The sequence below is a fragment of the Rhincodon typus genome, chromosome 42, assembly GCF_021869965.1.
Source record: "Rhincodon typus isolate 14 chromosome 42, sRhiTyp1.1, whole genome shotgun sequence".
Lineage (NCBI taxonomy): Eukaryota > Metazoa > Chordata > Chondrichthyes > Orectolobiformes > Rhincodontidae > Rhincodon > Rhincodon typus.
In genome coordinates, this window is record NC_063373.1 from 8821216 (window position 1) to 8844870 (window position 23655).

A 23655-nucleotide genomic window follows, 5' to 3' on the forward strand; every position below is an offset into this window, starting at 1 on the left:
GCTTGTGTTTTCAAATGAACCTGTTGGACTGTAACCCGGTGTGCTGTGATTTCTGACGTGTCCCCATACCCCACGGATGCTGCCGGACCTGCTACTGAAGTGCTGCAGCAATTTCTGGTTTTGGCTCACTGTCCCCTGGGACAGTCCTCAGCCCGAATGCAGTAACAAGCCTTTCCCATTCATGTGAGGCTCCTGCTCTACCCGCGCATGCGTCAGCTCACGGCAGGTGAGTGGGGGAATCCATGATTGACGGTGGTTTCAGGCCAATAGAAAGAGAAGGAGCCGCCGGCCCTCCAACCAATCGGAGTTGACGAGCGGCTGGACCTCCCCCACGTGAACTACCAGTGCCGAACAGCCGTGAAGTTGCGCGCAGGCGCAGTCAACGGTTACTGGCCGATGCTTGGGCAGCGGGGGGAGAGTTGCCGGAAGCGGCAGACGGTGAAAGGTGAGGCTATTCTGACGTGCGGTGGAGCTGGCTTGGCTTAGGCAGTTTCTCAAACGCTGGGAAGTGCTTCTGATCTGATTGAGAAGGTCGGGGTTCAGGTTTGCCGCAGCCCAGGAACAGGCTGCGGATCTAAAGTCGGATAGAGGGCCGGGCGACGGCCGCCATCTTAATTGGGGGCAAGGTCTAACAGGGCGCATGCGCGTCATTCTCTCACCAGACCAAAGGGACGATCTGTGGAGAGTAAATTCAGACCAAGATAAATATTGGTTTCTTCTAAATTTCCATCCTGTATTTGCAGTATTTTATAATTTGCTTTTGGCGGGCATTGAATGGAAATGATTTGCAAACAGGAAACAAAATGGTCCTGGGGTAGTAAGAGGAAGATGGTTCACAGTTTGGGATGTGGGAGGAGAGAGGATAACTATAATGGCGCTTTGGGGAAAATCAGTGGAGCTCTGACCAGACTTCACTTTTTTTCCTTAGGTAATCGTTGTGCAAACTGAACTAATTCCACTTGCCTGCATTTGGCCCATATCCCTCTAAACATTTTCTGTCCATGTACCTGTCCAAATGTCTTTTAAATGTTGTAATTGTACCCGCCTCTACAACTTCTTCTGGCAGTTCATTCCACACCCTCTGTGTGGAAACAGTTGCCCCTCAGGTCCCTTTTGCATCTTTTCCTTTCTCACCTTAAATCCCTTGCCCTCCAGTCTTGCACACCCCTACCCTGGGGGAAAACACCTTGGCTATTCACTTTATCTATGCCCCTTGTGATTTTAAAACCATCTACAAAGTCACTCCTCAACCATCCATGCTCCAGGGAAAGAAGCCCCAGACTCTTCTTATAACTCAATCCTGCCATTTCTGGTAACATCCTTTGTAAATCGTTTTTGCACCCATTTCCATTTAATAACATCATTGCTATAACAAAGCAACCAGAATTGTACACAGTGCTCTAAATGTTGCCTCACCAATACCTTGTACAGCTGTAACATGACATACCAGTTACTGTACTCATTGCTTTGAGTGATGAAGACAAGTGTGCCAAATACTGCCTTCACCACCCTGTCTACCTTATGACGCCACTTTTAAGTAAGTATGTACCTGTATCCCTAGGTCTGTCTGCTCGACAAGACTCACCAGGGATCTACCATTAACTGCATAAGCCCTGCCTGGTTTGTCTTACCGAAATGCAACACCTTACATTTATCTGAATTAAACTCCATTTGCCACTCCTTGGCCCACTAGCCAAGTTAATCAAGATTCCATTGTAATCCTAGATAACCTTCTTCACAGTTGGCTATACTGCCAATTTTGGTATCATCGGCAAACTTACTAATCATGTCTCCTATTATCTCACCCAAATCATTTATATAAATGATGAACAACAGTGGATCTAGCACTGATCCTTGTGGCAAGTCATTGGTCACAGGCTTCCAGTCTGAAAAACCAGCCTCTACCATCAAACCAATTTTATATCTAATTGGCTAGCTTTCCCTAATCCCATGTGATCTAACTTTACCAACCAGTTTACCATGTGGTACCTTGCCGAAGGCCTTGCTAAAGTCCTTGTCGACAATATTTGCTGCATTGCCCCCATCTATCTTCCTGGTCACTTCTTCAAAAAATTCAATCAAATTTGTGAGACACTATTTCCCTCGCACAAAGCCAATTTGACTATCCCTAAACAGTCCTTGACAGATTCTCAGTCTGCAAGACAAGAACTGAAGCCATTGCAAAGGTGAGGCAGGGAGGAGAAAAGGGCAGAAGGAATGTGGTGGTAATGGATTTGGATTTTGGTCCAAGAAGGAAGGAGAGTGTGAAGGACCTGGGGTTTAGAACTTTGGGGAAGAAGTGAGGAGATAGACTAAAATGTTGTGTTGACGTTTGTAAACTTATTTTATCCTTTTACAGGTTTTGAGAAGAGCAGGATTGATAGATGCACGGCTGGAACCAAACATCACATCAGGATCTGAATATCATTGGCCTTTGAATATGGAAGGGGAAATGCTTATCGGTTCTGTCTGAAGGGACTGATTTAAAACAACAGTGAGAGTGGCAAAGTACTAACATATACATACACCCCTGAGTGACACCGTTCTAGAATACTGTAGAAAGAGCTTTCAACAGTGTGACTTCCTGAAAACAGCACTGTTGATGGTGGGGAGAGATCGCATATGTGTTCTGTACGAAGAAAACGTCTGCACCATGGCCAAATCGTTGACATGTGGGGACTGTGGCAAAAGATTCGATTACCCATCCCAGCTGGAAATCCATCGGCGCAGTCACACTGGGGAGAAGCCATTTATCTGTTCAGTGTGTGGGAAGGAATTTACTAAGACAACCTGTCTCATGTTACACCAGCGAATTCACACTGAGGAGAGGCCATTCAGCTGCACACACTGTGAAAAGAGGTTCATTTCTTCGTCTGACCTCAATCAACACCAGCGGGTTCACACTGGGGAGAGACCATTCATTTGCTCCCAGTGTGGGAAGGGGTTCACAAAGTCATCCAACCTGGTGACTCACCAACGGATTCACTCCGAGGAGAAGCCATTCGGCTGTGCTCGCTGTGGAAAGAGTTTCAAATATTTACATAGCCTTGAAGAGCACCAGCGAGTTCACACCGGGGAGAGGCCGTTCACATGCTCCATGTGTGGGAAGGGATTTACTCAGCCGTCCAGCCTGGTGAGACACCAGCGAGTTCACACCGGGGAGAGGCCATTCAGCTGCTCTGTGTGTGGGAAAAGCTTCAGGCAGACGTCGGCCCTCATCACCCACCAGCGAGTTCACACGGGGGAGAAACCATTCAGCTGCTCTGTGTGCGGGAAGGCCTTCACTGTATCATCGACCCTCAAGGCACACCAGCAGACTCACTCCGCAGAGAAGCTCTTCAACTGCTCTCACTGTGGTAAGTCTTTCAGGTGTTCGTCCGCCCTGCTTGCACACCAGCGCGTTCACACAGGGGAGAGACCGTTCATCTGCTCTGTGTGTGGCAAGGGATTCACTCGATCCTGCAGCCTGGTCACACACGAGCGACTGCATAAATGACTGGAGGAATTGGACTTTGCTGTTATTTGTGTTGGCAATCACATTCAGGCTTATTTCATAGAAGAATCATAGAATCCCTATAGTGTGGAAACAGGCCCTTCGGCCCAACCAGTCCACACCGAACCTCAAAGCATCCCACCCAGACCCACCCCACTATAACCCACCTAATCTACACATCCCTGAACACTACAGACAATTTAGCGTAGCCAATCCACCTAGCATGCACATCTTTGGACTGTGGGATGAAACCAGAGCACCCAGACGAAACCCATGCAGACACGGGGAGAATGTGCAAACTCCACACAGACAGTCGCCCGAGGGTGAAATCGAACCCGGATCCCTGGCGCTGTGAGGCAGCAGTGTTAACTACTGAGCCACCATGCTGCCCTAAGATTGTCTGACAATCTTTTAGTTTGTATATGCTGTGAGAACAATTAGTACAATCTACTGGAGTTTAATATTCTGGATGTGCCACTGATTTCTAAAGCAGCGCTTTCTCATCTTCAAGAATCTATTTGTGCTCCTTCACATTAATTGAAGAATTCTCAATAGGAACTAATTTATAATAATATTGTGAACTTTTCCTAGATGGATCTTTGGTGCAAAATCTATAATTCAGTGTCTGAAAGGCTCCACTGATTGACATCTCCAATGACAAAGTGCTGATTAATTCTTATTGACTTGTGTACTGTCCACAGTGATACTCCATTATGCAATTAAATTATCAAAAAGAGCCTCACAGTCTCCATTTTGCAGCTTCCTTTCTGTCTGAGTTGAAAAAGGAGCCCTCATCATTTGAGAGAGACAACCTTTTCAATCAAGCAGAAAGGTCCTGGCAAGGATGGAATTCTGAACTGCTCAAGCACAAAATGTTCCGTCTACTGCAATGCCCTCATGACCTCCTCCTCCTCTGTTGCGAGCTAGGATTCGTTTCAGGGGATGTGCAGGCCACAAAAAATAATCATCCCAATATATAAAAAAAACAAAAGTGATTGATCGAGGAGATTGCAACAAACCATTTGTTCTTCAAAACTCCCCTGCTCCTTTCATAACCTTGTGCACTGTATAGTACGGCAGCACCATGTCTGACAGTTTCAGAGTGAAGACAGGAGTGAAACAGAGCTGTGGCTGAGCTCCCCACATTGTTTGGCGTTTTCTTCTCTCTTCTCATGTCCTTGGCATCTCCTGAAGATATGCAAGGAGTTTATCTGAATACCAGCTGAGACAGCAAAGTTGACCATCAGTCCCAGACTGAAAACAAGGTTTTACAGATATAGTATGTCTTTGTTCAGAGGGTTTCCCTACACTGAAGATGCTGCATGTTTGTAGATAGGATTGATTCCGACAAACGGTGCATGCTGAGTTGTCAGAACTGTCGTTAAAGGCCCTCATGCCATTTGGTTGGTGACTGAGTTCTGTCTGATGGGATAGAGAATCAGGGCAGGGTAAAGTGATTGAGCATCAGCGATGGATTTTTGGTTATTTGCTAAAGACATTTCAGGAGCATCCATTGGGTGATTGACAGGAGCGTCTGACCAACTGGGATAGGAGAAAGAGGCCGGAGAACGGAGTGGGAGAGTCTGTATCAGAATCTCAGTATTTGTCAGTAAAATGATTTTATTCAGGACTGACAGCAGGGATCATCTCTGAGAATGACACATTGTAGTTAGAGAGGAAATGTGGTGGATGTTTCTTTGGATGAATTGACAATAGATATTTGATAAGTTGCTGGACAGCAGGCTTTTTGATAAAATGAACATCATGGTATTGAAAGGAGTAGGGCAGCATGGATAGAAAGTTGTGTAAACAATAAAAAATGGAGAGCGGTGGTTAATGAATGTCCTTCAAACTGTAAGGTTATAAACAGTGCTGTCCACAGGGGTCAGTGATAGGATTACCGCTTTTCCCAATATAGAGAAATAATCTAGGCTTGGGTCTGGGGGTGATACAATCCAAATCACCAAGGAACGCCAATTTAGGGCAAGTGAGGATCGCTGACAGAACGCTGTTTTGATGATAAACTAATCAAAGCACTGAATTCCAGAGGTGAGAGGAGAGTGACTGCACTTGGCATCAAGGCTGCATCTGACCAAGTTTGGCACCAAGGAGCCCAAGCAAAACTGGAATCGGTGGGAATTGGGCAAAACTCTCTCTACTGGTCATACCTGGCACGTAGGAAGATGGTTGTTGGAGGTCAGTCATCTCAGCTGTGGGACATCTCTCTGCAGGAGTTCCTCAGGGGAGTGTCCTAAGCCCAACCGTCTTCAGCTGCTTCATCAATGACCTTCTCTCCATCATAAAGTCAGAAGTGGGGATGTTCGCTGATGATTGCACTGTGTTCAGCACCATTCACCTCTCCTCGGATATTGAAGCAGTCCACGTTCAAATGCAATGCGATCTGGAGAATATCAACGCTTGGGCTGACAAGTGGCAAGTAACATTTGTGCCATAGTCAGGCAATGACTATCTGCAATAAGAGACAATTTATCCACTACCCCTTAACATTCAATGGTGTTACCGTCATTGAATCCCCCACTATCAACATCTGGGGGTACCACTGACCAGAAATTCAACTGACTCACCACATAAACAGTGGCTATAAGGGCAGGTCAGAGGCTAGGGATACTGTGGTGAGTAACCTGCATGTTCCCCTCCAAGCCCCTCACTGTCCTGATGTGGCTATATTTTGCAGTGTCTCTGGGTCAAAATACTGGAATTCCCTCCCCAAAGGGTATTGTGGATCAACATACAACGTGGGTTAGCACTGCTGCCTCACAGCACCAGGGACCCGGGTTCGATTCCACCCTCCGGTGACTGTCTGTGTGGAGTTTGCAAGTTCTCCCTGTGTCTGCGTGGGTTTACTCCGGGTGCTCCGGTTTCCTCCCACAGTCGAAAGATGTGCAGGCTAGGTGAATTGGCTGTGCCAAATTGCCTGTAATGTTCAGGGATGTGTAGGTTAGGGGACGGATCTGCGTGGGATGCTCTAAGGTTCAGTGTGGACTTTTTGGGCCAAAGGGCCTGTTTCCACACTGTAGGGATTCTATAAAATCTATGAAATGAAACCTATGTGGATTGTAGTGGTTCAAAAAGGCAGCTCACCACCACCTTCTCAAGAGCAACTGAGGACAAGTAATAAAGTCTGGCCAGCCAGCATTGCCTACATCCTGTGAGTTTAAAGAAAAAAATCATGGACGTTAACATCGAGTGAAGAGGATGTGAGTGAATCGTCATTCAGACACCAAGCAAAACTGACCCGGTAATTGTCCTTGAACTGATCATCAGCTCCTTCAGGATGGCTTTTGTCCACTGCCATACCTCCAAAACGGTGAGAGCTGTCAGTCATTCCAGTGGACTCTGGATGATGGGCATGTGGAAATTTTGTTTCACACCAGAAGATGACAGCACTGTTTGTGTTTCATCTGTCTTAACTTGACCAACATCGGGCCTTGTTTAAAGGGGGTTGGAGTATAACAGAAGGGAAGTTTTACTGCAACTGCACAAGGTACTGGTGAGACCACATCTGGAGTACTGAGAGCACTTTTGATCCCCTTGTTTCGGAAAATATTTTCTTTCATTGGAGGTAATTCAGGGAAGCTTCACTAGGGATGACGCCAGGTATGGAGGAATCGTCTTGTGAGCAAAGGTTAAACAGGTTGGGACTATACTCAGAAGAATGAGATGACCTCGTTGAAGCATGTAGGATTCTTAAGGGGCTTGACAGGGTTAATGCTGAGAGGATGTTTCCCCTCCTGGGGGAGTCAGGACCAGAGGGCATAGACTCAGAATTAAGAGGCATCACTTTAAGACTGAGCTGAAGATATCTCAGAGGGTAGTGTGGGCCTTTGAAACTCCTTACCACGGAGAGCTGTGGGGACAGCGTCCTTGTATTTTTTCGGGCTGAGTTAGATAGATTCTTGATCAGTAGAGGAATCGAGGATTGTGGCGGGGAAAGGGCAGGAAATTGGGCATGAGGAGTGTCAAATCAGCCGTGATCCTACTGAAGGACAGAGTAGGCTCAAGGGGCCAATCGTCCCACCCCTGCTCCTCTTTCTTATGGCCATATGATGTCCTCACAGCAAATGAGGTGCGTCACTTTGTTGAATTTAACTCTCCAGACACCCTTTTTGAGCTGAACTAACCAGTGAACTCTTTCTGATTTAATATGCTGGGCACTGGATCTTTTTCACAGGACTGAGAATGTCTGAGAAGTAACTGGTTGGAAAACCCTTTCCATTCTATTACTGCAGCAGATTTTGGGTTGCTCTGAATCTGGCAGCAGCGTCATTGACCCAACGAGTTCCAGCTTCCAAAGAACTAACCTAGATGTGCTGGACTGATTAGTTTCCATCTGTGCCGTACCGTTTCATTAAAAATGTTCCTTTTTAGTAGAGAAGGAAAACAGCAAAGGTGGAGTTCAACCAGTTGGAATCAATTTCTCTGGGGAGGAAAGTGCGGTGATGCAGTGGGAAAAGTTTTAAAATTTCAGTAATCGCACGGGAGAGCAGCGGTTCAAATCATTTTCAGCAATGGCACAGCAGTCATTCATAAGGGTTTACATTTTTTTAACTTAAATTGGTATAAGTTAACAAAATGACCTTTTTTTTTCTGTTTGAATAATTTGAAGGCAGTGGTAAGTGAACACCACTTGTAGTGGGGACTAGCTTCAGTCTTCCCAATGTTTCAATGAACAAATTCTCTGCTCATCCAGCACTTTGTATGGCTGATGGGAGGCCATGGCCTAGTGGTATTATTGCCAGACTGTTAATCCAGAGACCCCGATAATGTTCTGGGGACCCGGCTTCGAATCCCACCATGGCAGATGATGGAATTTGAATTCAACAAATATCTGGCATTAAGAGTCTAATGATGACCATGAATCCATTGCCGATTGCCAGAAAAACCCATCTGGTTCATTGCCTTTCAGGGAAGGAAACTGCCATCTTTACCTGGTTTGGTGACTCCAAACCCACAACAATGTGGTTGACTGTTACTCTTAACTGCCCTCTGGGCAATTAGGGATGGGTAATAAATGCTGCCTAGCCAGTGATGTCCTCATCCCATGAGCGAATAAAGGAAAAAAAAATTGGAAAGTCAGGATGGGGTTCAAGGGGAACTTGAAGGTGATGGTATTCACATATATCTGCTGCCCTGGACCTTGTACCGGGTGAATATTGAGGATTTGCTAATTGTTTCAAAGTTCTGGTTGAGTTCCAGATGTATAGAATCCCTCTGCATCACCCACATCTCTCTTACTTTATTTCCATGGACGTTAGAAGCGTAGGTCTAAACTGAATGGCAGGTTCCCTTCTCTGAAGAACAGGGGCAAGTAGTTGGGTTTATTTGCCAATCTGGCAGTTTCCATGGTCACTCTTTCCAGAAGGGGGCCTTACAAATGAGTAGATTCTTTCAGTTCAATTTCACAACTTGATACTTGTGTTTTTCTGTGGGTCCTCCCTTACTCCCCTTTTTCTCTGTTTTAAATTAATTTCGCAGGATATCAGAAGGGGAGGTTCTAGTAGCAGGAAACTGAAAACAGTCATCATAAAGTTGGTCAATTTCTTATAACCTGAATCTCATTGATTTTTAAACATGGAATGATGGAACACCATTTACAGTGTGGAGAAACAATACATGTGTTCTGAAAACAATGAGGTTTCAGCCAGTTATCTGACCTGTTCAAACACAAGTGCAGTCAGAGCAGAGAAAACATGGAAGTGTGGGGAATGTGAGGAGTGTTTAAGATCCCCATTGGAGCTGGAAATACATTGACACATTCAGAGTGGGGAGAGGTCATTCATCTGGCCCTTGTATGTGAAAGGATTCACTCAGTGTTCCCACCTGCTGGCTTACCAGTGAGTTCATATTGAGGAGAGGTCTTTGTTAATTCAGAGCAAGTTAACACTGGGAGAGGCTATTTATCTAACCCGAGTGTGGGAAGGGATTCACTATGTTATTATCTCACCTGCTGAGACATCAGCAAGTTCACGATTGACTCCAGGAGTTAGATTTTGCTCACATCCATGTTCTTTTCTACTAATGTTAATAAAATCCAGTCCAGTTTTGGATACTGTTGTTTTGAATAAAAGTCAAATGGGTCAACTTTGTGTTAAGGACAGTGTGAAATCATTTTATAAACTCAACACAAGTTAGTTCCTTTCGAAGTGTTTTTTCTCTCTCTCTGTCTTCTCTGTCATCACCTCCGAGGTCAAAAATCACACGACACCAGGTTATAGTCCAAGAGGTTTATTTGAAGACAAGCTTTTGGAGTCTTGCTCCTCCTTCGGGTGTCAGAGAGGTGGCATCAGACACAGAATTTATAGGCAAAAGATCAAAGCATCATAGAACTGATGCAAATGTATTGAACAAACCTCAGATGACTGTTAAATCTTTAATCAGTTAGAAAGGATTAATATGCAAATCCCAGAATTTATTTCAAGTTGCTGCCCTGAGAGTTGACATCTCGGGTCAGACAATGCATTTTAGGTGTGAGGCCTTGTTTAGAATCTGGCTGTGTATTAACTTGGAGTCAGACTGATTTTATTTCCAACGTAGGAACTTATAAAATGCCACATTGACTGTCTACAAATTGAGGACTTTTTGGACAAAATAGGATGTATCTGCAAATACAAATCTGCAAGTGCAAATTCACCCAATTAGATTTGTGTGCGTGTGTGTGTGTGAGGGAACATGCATGGGAGAGTGAGTGCGTGCACGCGCGAGGGAGGATCTGTGTGTGAGTGAGAGTGTACAGTGTGGTGGAATCACCTGTGGTGTGACGTGAACCCAAGATCCAGTTTGAGGTCGTCCTCATGAGTACCGGACTTGGCTATCAGCCTCTGCTTGGCGACTCTGCGGTGTTGTGTATCCCAAAAGCTGCCTTGGAGGGTGGGACCCGAGGATGTCAGCGGCAGGCTCCGTGATTCTATTGGCTGCATTAGGCAAGTCCCACCCCCAATTGTTGAACGTTACAATACTGGCCTGCAATGGGCCTCAAAGTAAAACCTCCTCCTCTGCGCAACCTCTCAGAGCAAAGTAATGACTCTCCCTTGCCGGAATACTACAGATACTGTAAATCTGAAACAGAACTAATCTCTGGTACCTGCAGTCTCTGTAGGCGCATGCAGTCAGTGTCATACCCCCTCTATATCCATGTAGCTTATCTTTTTTCCCATGTGCCTGTGCAATATAATTTTCAAATGATGGACTGTCTCCACGTCTCCCAATCGTGTAGGCTACAGGTCCATAACTACGAAGACTCGCTGATGAAATGCTGTCCGTCCTCATTTCCCAAAGTATCTTCAACATGTCATACATTTCTGTGTGTGTTAGACACATTTTAGTGCAGTCACATAGGGTAATACTGGAGCAGGCTCGATGGGATGAACCATAGAGAGTCATAGAGTCCCACAGCACAGTGACAGGCCCTTCTTCCCAAACTGGTCCAAAATGTCCATACATGCTAACCCCATTTCCCTGCCCTTGGCCCATATCCTTCAGGTTGAATGCTCCTATTTTCAATGTCTGTGTTTAGACAGCTACATGACATTTCTAGATCTGTGTCTGGGACAGGAATAATTGAGTATGGATCATTGATCAGCATTAACTAGCACCTTCAGGAGAATGGGGTGTGTATATAAGGTACAGCAGAGGGAGAGTGTTTGGGATGGAAATGTACTGCTTTTGGGGAATGAGTGGAAAAAAGTATTCAATATAAATTGGAATTGCTTGTTTCAAATTTCTATTCAGTGCTGACAGTTGTGACTTGCTTTATTAGGAGAAGATTTGAAAACAGAAATTGCAAACCAAACATTATGTCAAGGTAACACAATATAACAAGATCTAACCTTGATTCATCAGAGTCTGAACGTTTATGCTTTTTGTCAGTGGTAAAATATTTGAAATATCAGTGTGATTGAAAGAGCACCAAGACACAGAGTGTTTCAGTGCACTGACGATGGAAAGATTTTAAATTAGATACACAGGCTAAAAGAAACACACCATTCTCATGGGCAGAGACTGTACACGTGTTCTTTGTGTGGGCAAGGTTTCAATTACTCATCAAATTTGGAGAGGCACAAGGACACCGACACCACGGAGGAACTGCGAAAACGTATTGACTGTGGGAAAGGGTTACGATCTGCATCTCAGCTGGCGATTCATTGATGTAGTCGCACTGGGGAGAGTCCATCCACATGCTCAGAGTATGTAATGGGATTTAGTTGGATATTCAATCTGCAGACACACTAACAAGTTCACACTGGAGACAGGCCAGTCACCTGCTCTGAATGTGGGGAGAACTTCACTCGGTCAACCTACCTGTTGACACACCAGAGGATTCAGACTGGGGAAAAGCCATTCCCTTGTTCTGAATGGGGGAAGCGATTGACTAAGTCATCCAACCTGCTGATACACCAGTGAGTTCATCTGTTCCCAATGTGGGAAAGGATTTAGTCAGTCATCCAATTGGCTGAGACTTCTATAGAATTAAAGTTTTGGCAAAGATCTGTAGCTCGGGTTGTGGATGAGGTTGTTGACTTGCTCGCCGAGCTGGCTTGTTCTCGTTCAGACGTTTCATCACCATGCTCGGTGACATTATCAGTGGACCCTCCAATGAAGCCATGTTATTCTGCTCCACTTGGAATTTATACTGTCCGGTCTGTTATGGAGTGTCATTTCCGGTTTTGATCTGTATGGGTTTATATATGGGGTCCAATTTTATATGTTTGTTGATTGAAGTATGGGTAGAGAACCATGCCTCTAGGAATTCCCGTGTGTGTCTATGTTTGGCTTGGGCTACTATGGTTACTTTGTCCCAGTTAAACTGATGGCTTTCGTTGTCTGCGTATACCGATATTAAGGAGAGTTTGTCGTGCTGTTTTGCTCCTGGTTGATGTTCATGCATTCTGATTGCTAAAGTTGAGCGTATGACCAACAGGGAGTTCCAAACGTCAGCGTACAGAAAAGCAACCCACACTGATCAAATCCTCAACTTCCACAGCAACCACCCCAACATCCACAAACAAAGCTGCATTAAGACACTATTTAAACAGGCCAGGACAAACTGCAACACTCCAGAACTATGTAGGAAAGAAAGAGCACCTATACAAAATTATTGCTATAAATGGATATCCCCACAACTTCATCTGCAGGTGCCTACTAAACAGACAACAACAGGAGGACACAGTATGCCCTGAACACTGGCCACACTGCCCTACATCAAGAACATATCAGAACTGACAACAAGATTCCTAAGACCACTAGGAATCATGGTGGCCCACAAGCCCACAGCAACTCTACGACAAACACTTACAAGGATTAAAAACCCTATTCACACAACATGAAGAACGAACGTGGTTTACAAAATACCATGCAACGACTGCCACAAACATTACATCGGATAGACAGGAAGGAAACTAGCCATCAGAATACATGAAAATCAACTAGCAGCAAAACGGCGCAACAAACTCTCCTTAATATCGATACACTCAGCCAATGAAGGCCATCAGTTTAACTGGGACAAGGTAACCAAAGTAGCCCAAGCCAAACATAGGCACGAACGGGAATTCCTAGAGGCATGGTTCTCCACCCATATTGCAATCAACAAACATGTAAATTGGACCCCATATACAAACCCACACAGATCAAAACTGGAAATGACAGTACTCACCATAATGGACCGGGCAGTATAAAGTCCAAGCGGAGTATAATAACATCACTTCATCGGAGGCTCCACTGATGATGTCACCTAGCATGGTGACGAAACGTCTGAACAAGAACAAGCCAGCTCGACAAGCATGTCAACAACTTCTATGGAATCCCCACAGCATGAAAAAGGCCATTTGGCCCAACAAGTCGACACCAACCCTCCAAAGAGCATCCCCCCTCCTCCACCACCTCCCCCCCCCCCGCCCTATCTCTATATTTCCCATGACCAACAACCTAACCTATACATCCCTGAACACTATGGGTAATTCAGCATAGCCAACCCACTTAACTTGCACATCCTTGGACTGTGGGAGCAAACTGGAGCACCCAGCGGAAACCTATGCAGACACAGGGAAGAACGTGCAAACTCCACACAGACAGTCGCCCAAGGCTGGAATCGAATTCAGGTCCTTGCTGCTGTGAGGCAGTGCTAACCACTGAGCCACCGTGCCAACGCGGAAGAATCCACACTAAGGAGACGGTGCATGTGGTATTCACTGAATTCTCTGCCCCACTCAGATTCCAGTGGATTCATAATTACAGAGATTGGATTCTGCTGGTAATCACATCCAGGACTGAACCAGGTTCATTCTGATAGTTGGAGGACAGGAAGGTTTCTTTCTATTTGACTGGCCGCTCTCAACACTTTACTTCCAGTGGACCTGATATTGTTTGAACCTGGCAATGCACATTTCCACTGAAATGAACCATAGAAGCTGATGAAGTACATTTATTTAATTCCGGATAGTAAACGATGTTTTCTCTACCACTTCAATTAAATAAATTCTGAAATAAACACGTGTCTCTGTTCCATTGAGTCTACAGTACAGGACTAGGCCAATTGGCTCAATTGACCTCTGTCAGCACTTATGCTCCTTATGAGCTTGCACCCAGCCGTAAGTCACCACAAGTTACCTTTAATTTGGCTATTTATTAAGAAATCTCACAGACAATCAAGTATTGAAACAATTATTTAAAACTTTATTGCATGCAACAACCAAAATAAGACCCTTCAAGTAAGCAAGTTAAGCTTCAAAACTCAACCTGGCCACTACCTGATTAATGGTGGAATTTAGCTATGATTCCAACTAACACTGTATGTCTCTGGAAATGTTTTTTTTTCTATTCATTTGTGGCATCGCTGGCTGGCCAGCATTTCTTCCCCATCCTTAGTTGCCCTTGAGAAGGTGGTGGTGAGCTGCCTCCTCAGGATTCAATCCTTGAGCAGTGTTGTTCTTTGAAGTTCTGCTAATGAAGGGCTTTGGTGTTGGATTCTTACACAGATTTTCGTCCTTCAGGTCTATGATGTAATATTATTGATGAATCTTTCGATTCTTTCATCCATGTCTGCAGCTTGCCTTCTAATCAGAAGTAACTTCTTTGTCCTTGTTACATTTGGCCTTAACTGTCTGTTTCAATACACAGCTTTCCTGTGATTAACTCCTAAAATTATTCAGCAGAGCAGCCATTTATCCTTGTGGCGTGAGGCATCCAGTTATCAAGTAGATGTCAAAACAGTTTTGTTCATGAAGTTTTGATTCCTTCTCTCATACATGGCTAGTTGCTTTCAATTCCTGTATTAGTTTGGCCTTGTCTTTAATAGTTTATTCCAGATAGGTTATTGCTGCTTCCTTCGGTTTTTGAACAGTTTCTGAAGTTCACCACTATCTCGCACCTCTCCTCATCTTCCATCCATCAGCATATCCTTCTAATCTTTTCTCCCTCATGTATGTATCCAGCATTCCCTTAAATATATTCCTGCACCACTTGCTGAGGGAGTGAATTCCACATTCTCACCACTCACTGGGTAAAGAGATTCCTCTTGAATTCCCTACTGGATTATTGAAGCCTTAATTATCTTAAATCATAGAACCATGGAATCCATAGAATAAAGACTTCCATCAGGACACACTTTGGTCTCCTTTTTTCTAGACAAAAGCTCCCCAGCCTTTGCTGAGAGTTAAATGCTCTGACTTCTAGTCTTATAGATTCATACAGCACAGAGAGCCAGAGAGTCACACAGCATGGAAACAGACCCTTCGGTCCAACCAGTCCATGCCGACCATAATCCCAAACTAAACTAGTCCCACCTGCCTGCTCCTGGTCCATATCCCTCCAAACATTTCTTATTCATAAAAAACAAAAGAACTGTGGATGCTGTAAATCAGGAACAAGAACAGAAGTTGCTGGGAAAGCTCAGCAGGTCCGGCAGCACCCACGAAGAAAAAAAAAATCAGAGTTAACGCTTCAGAAAAGGCCCTTTGGCCCATAGAGTCTGCACTGACATAACTACCACTAAAAGTGCGCTAATCACAATTTCCTGCACTTGTCCCATATCCTTGAAAGTTATGATATTTGAAGCACTCATCTAAATACTTTTTTTAAAGGTTTCCAGCCTCCACTACTTCCCAAGCAGTGCAATCCAGATTCTCACCATTTGCTGAGTGAAAAGGTTTTATTTTCCAAAATCCCCTTTGAATTTCCTGCCCCTTACCTCTAAAACTATGCCCTCTCATGTTTGACCCCTCAACCAAGAGGAACAGCTGATCTCTATTCACCCTGTCTATGCCGCTCATAATCTTATACACCTCAATCAGGTAGCCCCTGCTCTAGAGAAAACCATCCAAGCCTATCTAGTCTCTCCTTATAGCTCAATTTCTCCATCCCAGGCAACATCCTGGTGAACCTCCTCTGTACCCATTCGAGCACTATCACATCCTTTCTGTAATGGGATGACCAGAATAGCACACAGTACTCACTTGTGGTCTGATCAACACTCTACACAACTCCAACATTACTAAGGATGGCATGGTGGCTCAGTGCTAAGCACTACTGCCTCACAGCACTGAAGACACAGGTTTGATTCCAGCCTTGGGTGACTGTGCAAACTCCACATAGACACTCTCCCCATCTCTGTGTGGGTTTCCTTTGGGTGCTCTGGTTTCCTCCCACACTCCAAAGATGGGCAGATTAGCCATGCTAAATTACCCACTGTGTGCACGCTAGGTGGGTTAGCCATGGGAAATGCAGTGTTACAGGGATAGTGGGTCTGGGTGGGATGCTTTTCAGAGGTTTGGTGTGGACTCGATGGGCAGAATGGCCTATTTCTACACTGTTGGGATTCTATGATCTACTCCTTGCTCTTATACTCTGTGCTACGACTGATGAAAGAAGCATGCTTGCCTTTATTGGCAAGTGTAGGAGTTGGGATGTCATGTTGCAGCTTTACAGGACTTTGGTTAGGCCACTTTTGGAACACTATATTCAATCCTGATCTCCCTGCTATATGAAGGATGTTGTGAAACTTGAAAGGGCACAAAAAGATTTACTAGAATGTTGCCAGAGTTGGAGGGTTTGAGCTATAGGGAGAGGCTGAATAGGCTGCGGCTATTTTCCCTGGAGCGTCGGAGGCTGAGGGGTTACTTTATAGAAGTTTATAATATCATGAGGGGTATGGATAGGGTGAATAGCCTATTTTTCCCCAGGGTAGTGGAGTCCAAAGCTAGAGGTCATAGGTTTAAGGAGAGGGGGAAACATTTAAAAGGGACCCAAGGGGCAACTTTTTCACACAGAAGGTGGTGAATGTATGGAATGAGCTGCCAGAGGAAGTGGTGGAGGCTGGTACAATCACAACATTTAAAAGGCATCTGGATGAATACGTGAATAGGAAGGATTTAGAGAGATATGGGCCAAATGCTGGCAACTGGGACTAGGTTAGCATGGACGAGTTGGACTGAAGGGTCTGTTTTCATGCTGTACATGCCTATGACTCTAAGTGTCCCATATGCCTTCTTATCTATCCTATTCACGTCCTCTGCTGAATTTGGGGATAATGAATAATTACCCCAAGATCCCTCTGTTCTTCTAAGCTACCTGGCGTCCTGCCATTCATTAAATACTCCCTCATTTTGTTTCTTCTTCCAAAGTGCATCACCTCGCACTTATCAGGGTTAAATATTATCTGCCACTGGTCTGCCCATCTGAACAACCCATCTATATCCTCCTGTAATCTATAACCAAATTTCACTATTAACCGCTCTACCAATCTTGGTGTCATCTGCAAATGTGCTTAACATTCCCCCCACATTGTCATCTGCACCATTTATGATCATTATAACAAACATTAAGGTACCCAGTTCTGATCCTGTGGCACACCTCTAGACACAGGTCTTCTGTCCGTTAAACAGATTTCTACCGCTATCCTTTGTGTTCTATTACTAAACCAGTTTCTGATCCATCTCACCATGTTTCCCTGAATTCCACGTGCTCTAAACTTCTTAATCAGTCTCGCATGTGGGACCTTGTCAAAAGCTTTGCTAAAGTCCACACAAACTACATCAACAGAACTTCCCTCATCCACACACTTGATCACACTTTCAAAAAATTCTAACAAATTTGTTACGCATGACCTCCCTCTGACAAGGCAACGCTGTCTATCCCTAGTGAACCCATGCCTTTTCAAGTGGGTATTAATTCGCTCCTTCAGAATTTTATCCAATAGTTTCCCTACTGCTAACGTGAGACTCATTGGTCTGTAATTTCCTGGTTCATCTCTACCATCCCTTTTAAAAAGTGAACCATGTTAGACGTCCTCCAATCCTCTAGCTCTTCCAGTGTGGCTAGAGAGAAATTAAAAATTTATGTCAGAGCCCCTGCTATTTCCTGTCTCGCCTCCCATTGCAGCCTTGGATGCAATTTGGCCAAGCCAGGGAATTCGTCTATTTTTAAGCCTGACAGAGCCTCCAACACCTCCTCATTTCCTGTGTCAAACTGTGCAAGTTCCTCACAGTTCCTTCTTCTGAATTCCGTACCTATGTTTTCTTTTTGCAGAGTGAAGACCGTAGAGAAGTATTCATTCAACACCCTTCTAATATCCCGTGGCTTCACACACAGGTTGCCCTGTTGGTCCCTGGTTAACCTCTTCTTTTTAATGCATTTATAAAATATCTTAGGATTTTCCCTAATCGTCTTCGCAAGACCCTTCTCATGCCCCCTTTTTGTTCTTCTAATTGCGTTCTTAAGGTCCCTCCTGCACTTCTTGTATTCCGCAGCTGAAATGCTTCCTTTGGACTTGCTAAAGACCTACTCTTCTTCTTTATCCAGTCCTGAATTGTCCCAGACATCCAAGATTGCTCCTACATTTCCCTCTAAAGGGTACACGTTAGACCTATACTCTCCCCAGCTCCTTTTTGAATGCCTGGCTGCCAATTTTTTTTAACAGAAGAACATCAAAGTTTCTTATAGAAAAGAATAAAAATCTATATATAGGTAAGATAAACAACAGAGAAAATATTTATGCTGATTCTTTGAAAGAGCTTACAAATTCATAGCATTATCCAGCAATTTTCTATCCTTTCCTAAAATCTGACCAATTCCCTTTTGAAGGTTCCAGTTGAATTTGTTTCCAGCTTCTTTCAGGCGCTGAATTCCAAATCACAATAATTCTGATTTAAAAAAACATTATTGAGTGTATAGATTTGAGCAAGTCATTTGAAAAGGGGTGAAAGAAGAAGTTATTGGTACAACTGGAGCTCAATCCCTTTTAATGATTCACAATAGCGACCGTCTGTAGTATAACCACACTTGCTGACACTTAAAAAAAAGGAACTTATCAACATACAAACAAGCAGCAGAAGAGACCTATCAGCCTCTAAAGCCTACTCTGCCATTTCATGGGACTGTGGGTGACCTGATTGTAACCTCAAATCCACATTCTCGCCTACCCCTAAGAACCTTTCAACTCCTTGTCTAATAAGAATCTACCTATAACAAAAACAGAAGTCGCTGGAAAAGCTCAGCAGGTCTGGCAGCATCGGTGAAGAAAAAAAAATCAGAGTTAACGTTTTGGGTCCGGTGACCTTTCCTCAGAATCTACCTACCTTTGTTAAGGACTACATATTTAAGGACTTGGAGACAACAAGGACTGCAGATGCTGGAAGCCAGAGTCTATAAGTGTGAGGCTGGAAAAGGGCTTTGTTTTCATCACTATTTTGGGAAGAAAGCTCCAAAGACTCGTAACCCTCAGAGAAAAAAAAAACACCTCATCTGTTATAAGTTTCTGATTTTTAAACTTCATTCTAAATTCGCCTGGAAGAAAAATTATCCCCTGCATATCCACCATGTTGTAAAGACCCCTCAGGATTTTACATATTGCTCTTAAAAACTCCAGCGAATACAAGTCTTTCCTGTAGTAAGTTACAAGACAAACTGCCTGTATTTGCCTCAAACTTTCTCTGAACGGCTTACACATATAAGCAACCTTAACTAAGATGACCTATATTGGACACAGTACTCCAGATGTACTCTCACGTTTTCCTGGTTAAATTTGTGTCTTTTAGGGAAAGTGGGTAAGAGGGGTAGGCAACTCCTTAGCAGAATGGGGTCTCTCTAAGATCATTGGCAAAGAAGCCAGGCGTGGGAGATGAGATTTACTTTTTTTTTGACACAGTGATGTTAGAAAATATATTGGAAGTGGTCACCTTTGTTGGTGGCACTGTTGATATTTGATTCAGTGTAAATAAGACCTTGACATATGCCGATGCTTGACCAATCGTCTCAAAACACAGCAGCAGCATCTTTACACTCTAGGGAGAAGCACAATCTCCACATCTGCCCCACAGGCCATGGCGCCAATCAGTGCAATGTGTAAACCCTCGACAAATCTCTTAAGCTCAGGGAATCCCTTCTTGTACTGCTTGACATTGCAAAGGACAGAAGGAGACAGACTTGAACCCATAATCATTGCTGAGGATCATTTGAACAAATCAATTTCAAAACCTGCCGTTGAACCAACAGAACCTGCCCAAGTCACGTCAAACTCTCGGACAATTGGTCTCCCTCACCAATTCTAGATGCAGGGAGTCAGCATTCCCATCACTACCAGTGAAATCCCAGCGGCCTTGACACCTGGTATTGTTGAGGATTCAAGACCCTGTTGTTTTCTGACCTCTGGGAGCTGTTGATCTCCCTGTTCTTGTAGAGCAAATGATTTGTTCTCAGTTCTGCTGAAGTGTGGCCCCCCACCTTACACAAAGAACAAAGAAAATTACAGTACAGGAACAGGCTCTTTGGCCCTCCAAGCCTGCACCGACGTGCTGCTCTTCACAACTAAAACCCCCTACCCTTCCGGGGACCGTATCCCTCTATTCCCATCCTATTCATATATTTGGCAAGACAGCCTTTAGGATCGATAAAACAGTCTAGGAATGAAGGACCAAGCTACAGTTTCCATCTTGTCACCTGTTAACCATCTTTATCCAGAGTGTAATAGGGGAGGCAATGGCCTAGTGGCATTAACGCTAGACTGTTAATCCAGAGACCCAGATAACATTCTGGGGATCCAGGTTCAAATCCCACCATGGCAGATGGTGGAATTTGAATCCAATAAAATATCTGGAATTAAGAACCTAATGATGACCATTGCCAATTGTCAGAGGAAACCTATCTGGTTCACTAATGTCCTTTAAGGTAGGAAACTGCCATCCTTACCTGGTCTGGCCTACATGCGACTCCTGACCCAGAGCAATGTAGCTGACTCTGAACTGCACTCTGGGCAATTACGAATGGGCAATAAATGCTGCCTAGCCAGTGACACCCTCATCTCATAAATGAATATAAAAAAAGACAGGATAAAGTACTTAATAATGACTAGTAAGAAAACCCAAAGTAGATGTACCTCTGTATGTTTACAGTTCACACTTTGAGGGGGAGGAGGTCTCTCTGACCCTCACGCAACTTCACACTTATTTTCTAGTTCTGTTCTGGGCTGCCTAGGGTCCCATTTCCTGAAGAAGTGCTGGAAAGTCGAAGTTAATTGTACACAGATATACAAGCTTCAAGCAATGGGTCATGGACAGACGTAAAAGATTCTCCAGCATTCTCTTTACGCATGACCAACCTGTGGACAGTTCTTACTCAATATTTTCTCTCCATAATATTGCCTTAATTGTCCCAATGCAAATTGTCATCCCTTGCACATTAATCTACCTCACTTTCTGACCATTTCCCGTGGGCTGAATTCTCTCCTGATCATTTAAAGTCAGCTTGTCTCTGAGGCACGTGTTACAATCTTGATGATGTTACAATGTTGTCTCATTCCCCAGACCACATTAACCATTTCACGTTCAGCTGTTTTTCAAGGAGCTGCACATGTTTGGGACCTGCTCTTCAGTGCGAGTTCATCATGAAAACCCCATGTTCATGGCTTCACATGTAACACATCACATCTGCCCTCTCACACAGGTATCCCAACCTCATACCGCACAGTCTTGACTTTCATGTCATCCTTACCAATAGGTCACAGTGGGTGTCAACATTGAAAACTTGTATGGTCCTGAGATTTCAGGTAGAGGCCTGGCATCAAATGTGGTTTTCTTTACGTGACTCATCTGTGCTCTCGATTTCAGACGTCAGACTCAGGTTGTTTTCTTTGCAGTGGAGGAGATGGAAGACAGATTGAGTGCAGATGTAAAATGAGGATAGCTTTCCATAAACCAGAGAGAGAACCAATTGCAGGCTGGGAGACACCTCTGCTCAGTCCACAAACATGAACTCTGTCAATTGTCGTTTCAATACACCATTGTGTTCTCCTGCTCAAATTTCTGTCTGAGGCCTCTTGCATTCTTCCAACGAAGCCCGATTTAAGCTGCAGAAACAGCAGCCATAACGGCACAGTTCGACCTGTCATCACTTGTGAACTCTCTGGTGCGCTCGTAGGTTCGATGACTGAGTGAAAGCCTTTCCACACTCAGAGCAAATGAATGGCCTTTCCCCAGAGTGAACTCGCTGGTGTGTCAGCAGGCTGGATGACTGAGTGAACCCCTTCCCACACGTGGAGCAGATGAAGGGCCTCGCCCCAGTGTGCACACGCTGGTGTATCAGCAGGCTGGACGAATCCTTAAAGCCTTTTCCACAATCACAGCAGATGAATGGCCTCTCGTTGGTGTGAACACGCTGGTGAGTCAGCAGGGTGGAGGACAGAGTGAATCCCTTCCCACACTCAGAACAGACAAATGGCCTCTCCCCAGAGTGGACTCTCTGATGTATCTGGAGTTTGGACAGCTCCGTGAATCCCTTCCCACACTCAGCACACGTGAATGGCTTCTCTCCAGTGTGAACTCGCTGATGTGTTTGCAGATGGGATAACTGAGCGAATCCCTTTCCACAGGCAGAACAGGTGAAAGGCCTCTCCCCAGTGTGAACTCGATGGTGTTTTTGCAGATTGGACAAAATAGTGAATGCCTTCCCACACATAGAGCAGATGAATGGTCTTTCCCCTGTGTGAACACGCTGGTGCATCTGTAGGTGGGATAACAAAGTAAATCCCTTCCCACACGTAGAGCAAGTGAATGGCCTCTCCCCTGTGTGAACACGCTGGTGTGCTTGCAGGTTGGATGATCTACTGAATCCTTTTCCACACTCAGAGCAGGTGAATGGCCTTTCTCCAGTGTGAACCCGCTGGTGCATCAATAAGTTGGATGAATCACTAAATCCCTTCCCACACACGGAGCAGGTGAATGGCCTTTCTCCAGTGTGACTCCGTCGATGAATCTCAAGCTCAGATGGGGCCTTGAATCCTTTCCCACAGTCCTCACATTTCCACGGTTTCTCCATAGTGACCAGGTTTAATTTTATCCACCACAACACTTCTACAGTTTTCCTGCTGTGAATGGGGAGATTGTTTTACAGCTCTGTAACAGGTTAAAACTCTTCACAGTCACAGCAACAATCTCACTTCAATTTTGTGCTTTGTGAGCCAGGATGAGCTTTTGTAGCAGTTCGGATAGAATGGTAGTTCTCCTTCAAGATACAGAGGCCTATAAGACTCGGTCTTGGCGAATGGAGTGGCTGTTAGATTTTGACAGGTTGGTTGGTTGGTTTGAGATTCCTGTCTTCAAATCCTCTCCATCTAATATCCTGTAAAATATTACAAAAAGTCAACACGACACAAATTCAGGAGACCATTCGAGTTTCCGTGAAACATTCTTTCCCCTTGTGTTTCCAAAAGCTGGAAATTCACATCTCACGTACTCTCCCTCCATTCTCACTCTGCTCTACCCAAAGTTCGTGCTCCCCACTCTCACCAAGCGACTTAATTCATGCCGATTTACAGACGCACACTCACCCTTCTTTCTGAGGCGGCCATGGACAAAACAGGAAGAGGGCAGTTCATTAAAATCAAAACAAGTTCCACCCATCCCCCCAGACCTCAACCCCACAAAATCCCCAGCATTTCCCCGCGCCCCAGGGTCCAGAATTTTCCAAGGGTAGGGAGACGGAATTGTTTTACTTGACAGCCTGTTGGACAGGAAAGATTGCTTCGGAATGAAACCCCGTGCTGTTTTGAAGCCAAGCTGCAAAGGCTTGAAGGGAAGAGAGATTTTTGCAAAGTGACCCGTCCCCCGAAGACCCTCACTGCGGGGAGCACAGAGGAGCGGGGGGGGGGGGGGGGGGGG

At 44.7% G+C, this 23655-nt stretch overlaps 2 protein-coding genes across 2 annotated transcripts in view; one reads left to right on the plus strand and one right to left on the minus strand.

The window, feature by feature from the left end:
- Positions 1-373: 373 nt before the first annotated feature.
- The window catches only part of LOC109924780 (zinc finger protein 271-like), a 29973-nt gene continuing 6691 nt past the window's right edge, over positions 374-23655 (plus strand). The window contains exons 1-2 of the mRNA XM_020524769.2: positions 374-445; positions 2360-3486. Of these exons, the coding sequence (XP_020380358.1) occupies positions 2603-3486 (884 nt within the window). The 5' untranslated portion in view covers positions 374-445; positions 2360-2602. The remainder of the gene's footprint in view (positions 446-2359; positions 3487-23655) is intronic.
- LOC109924779 (zinc finger protein 239-like) lies at positions 14160-23646 on the minus strand. The gene is made up of 2 exons (XM_048619342.1): positions 23325-23646; positions 14160-23116 (listed from the first exon to the last, which is right to left on the minus strand). The coding sequence occupies exon 2, from the start codon at positions 22811-22813 to the stop codon at positions 21887-21889; it is 927 nt and encodes a 308-aa protein (XP_048475299.1). The 5' UTR covers positions 22814-23116; positions 23325-23646; the 3' UTR covers positions 14160-21886.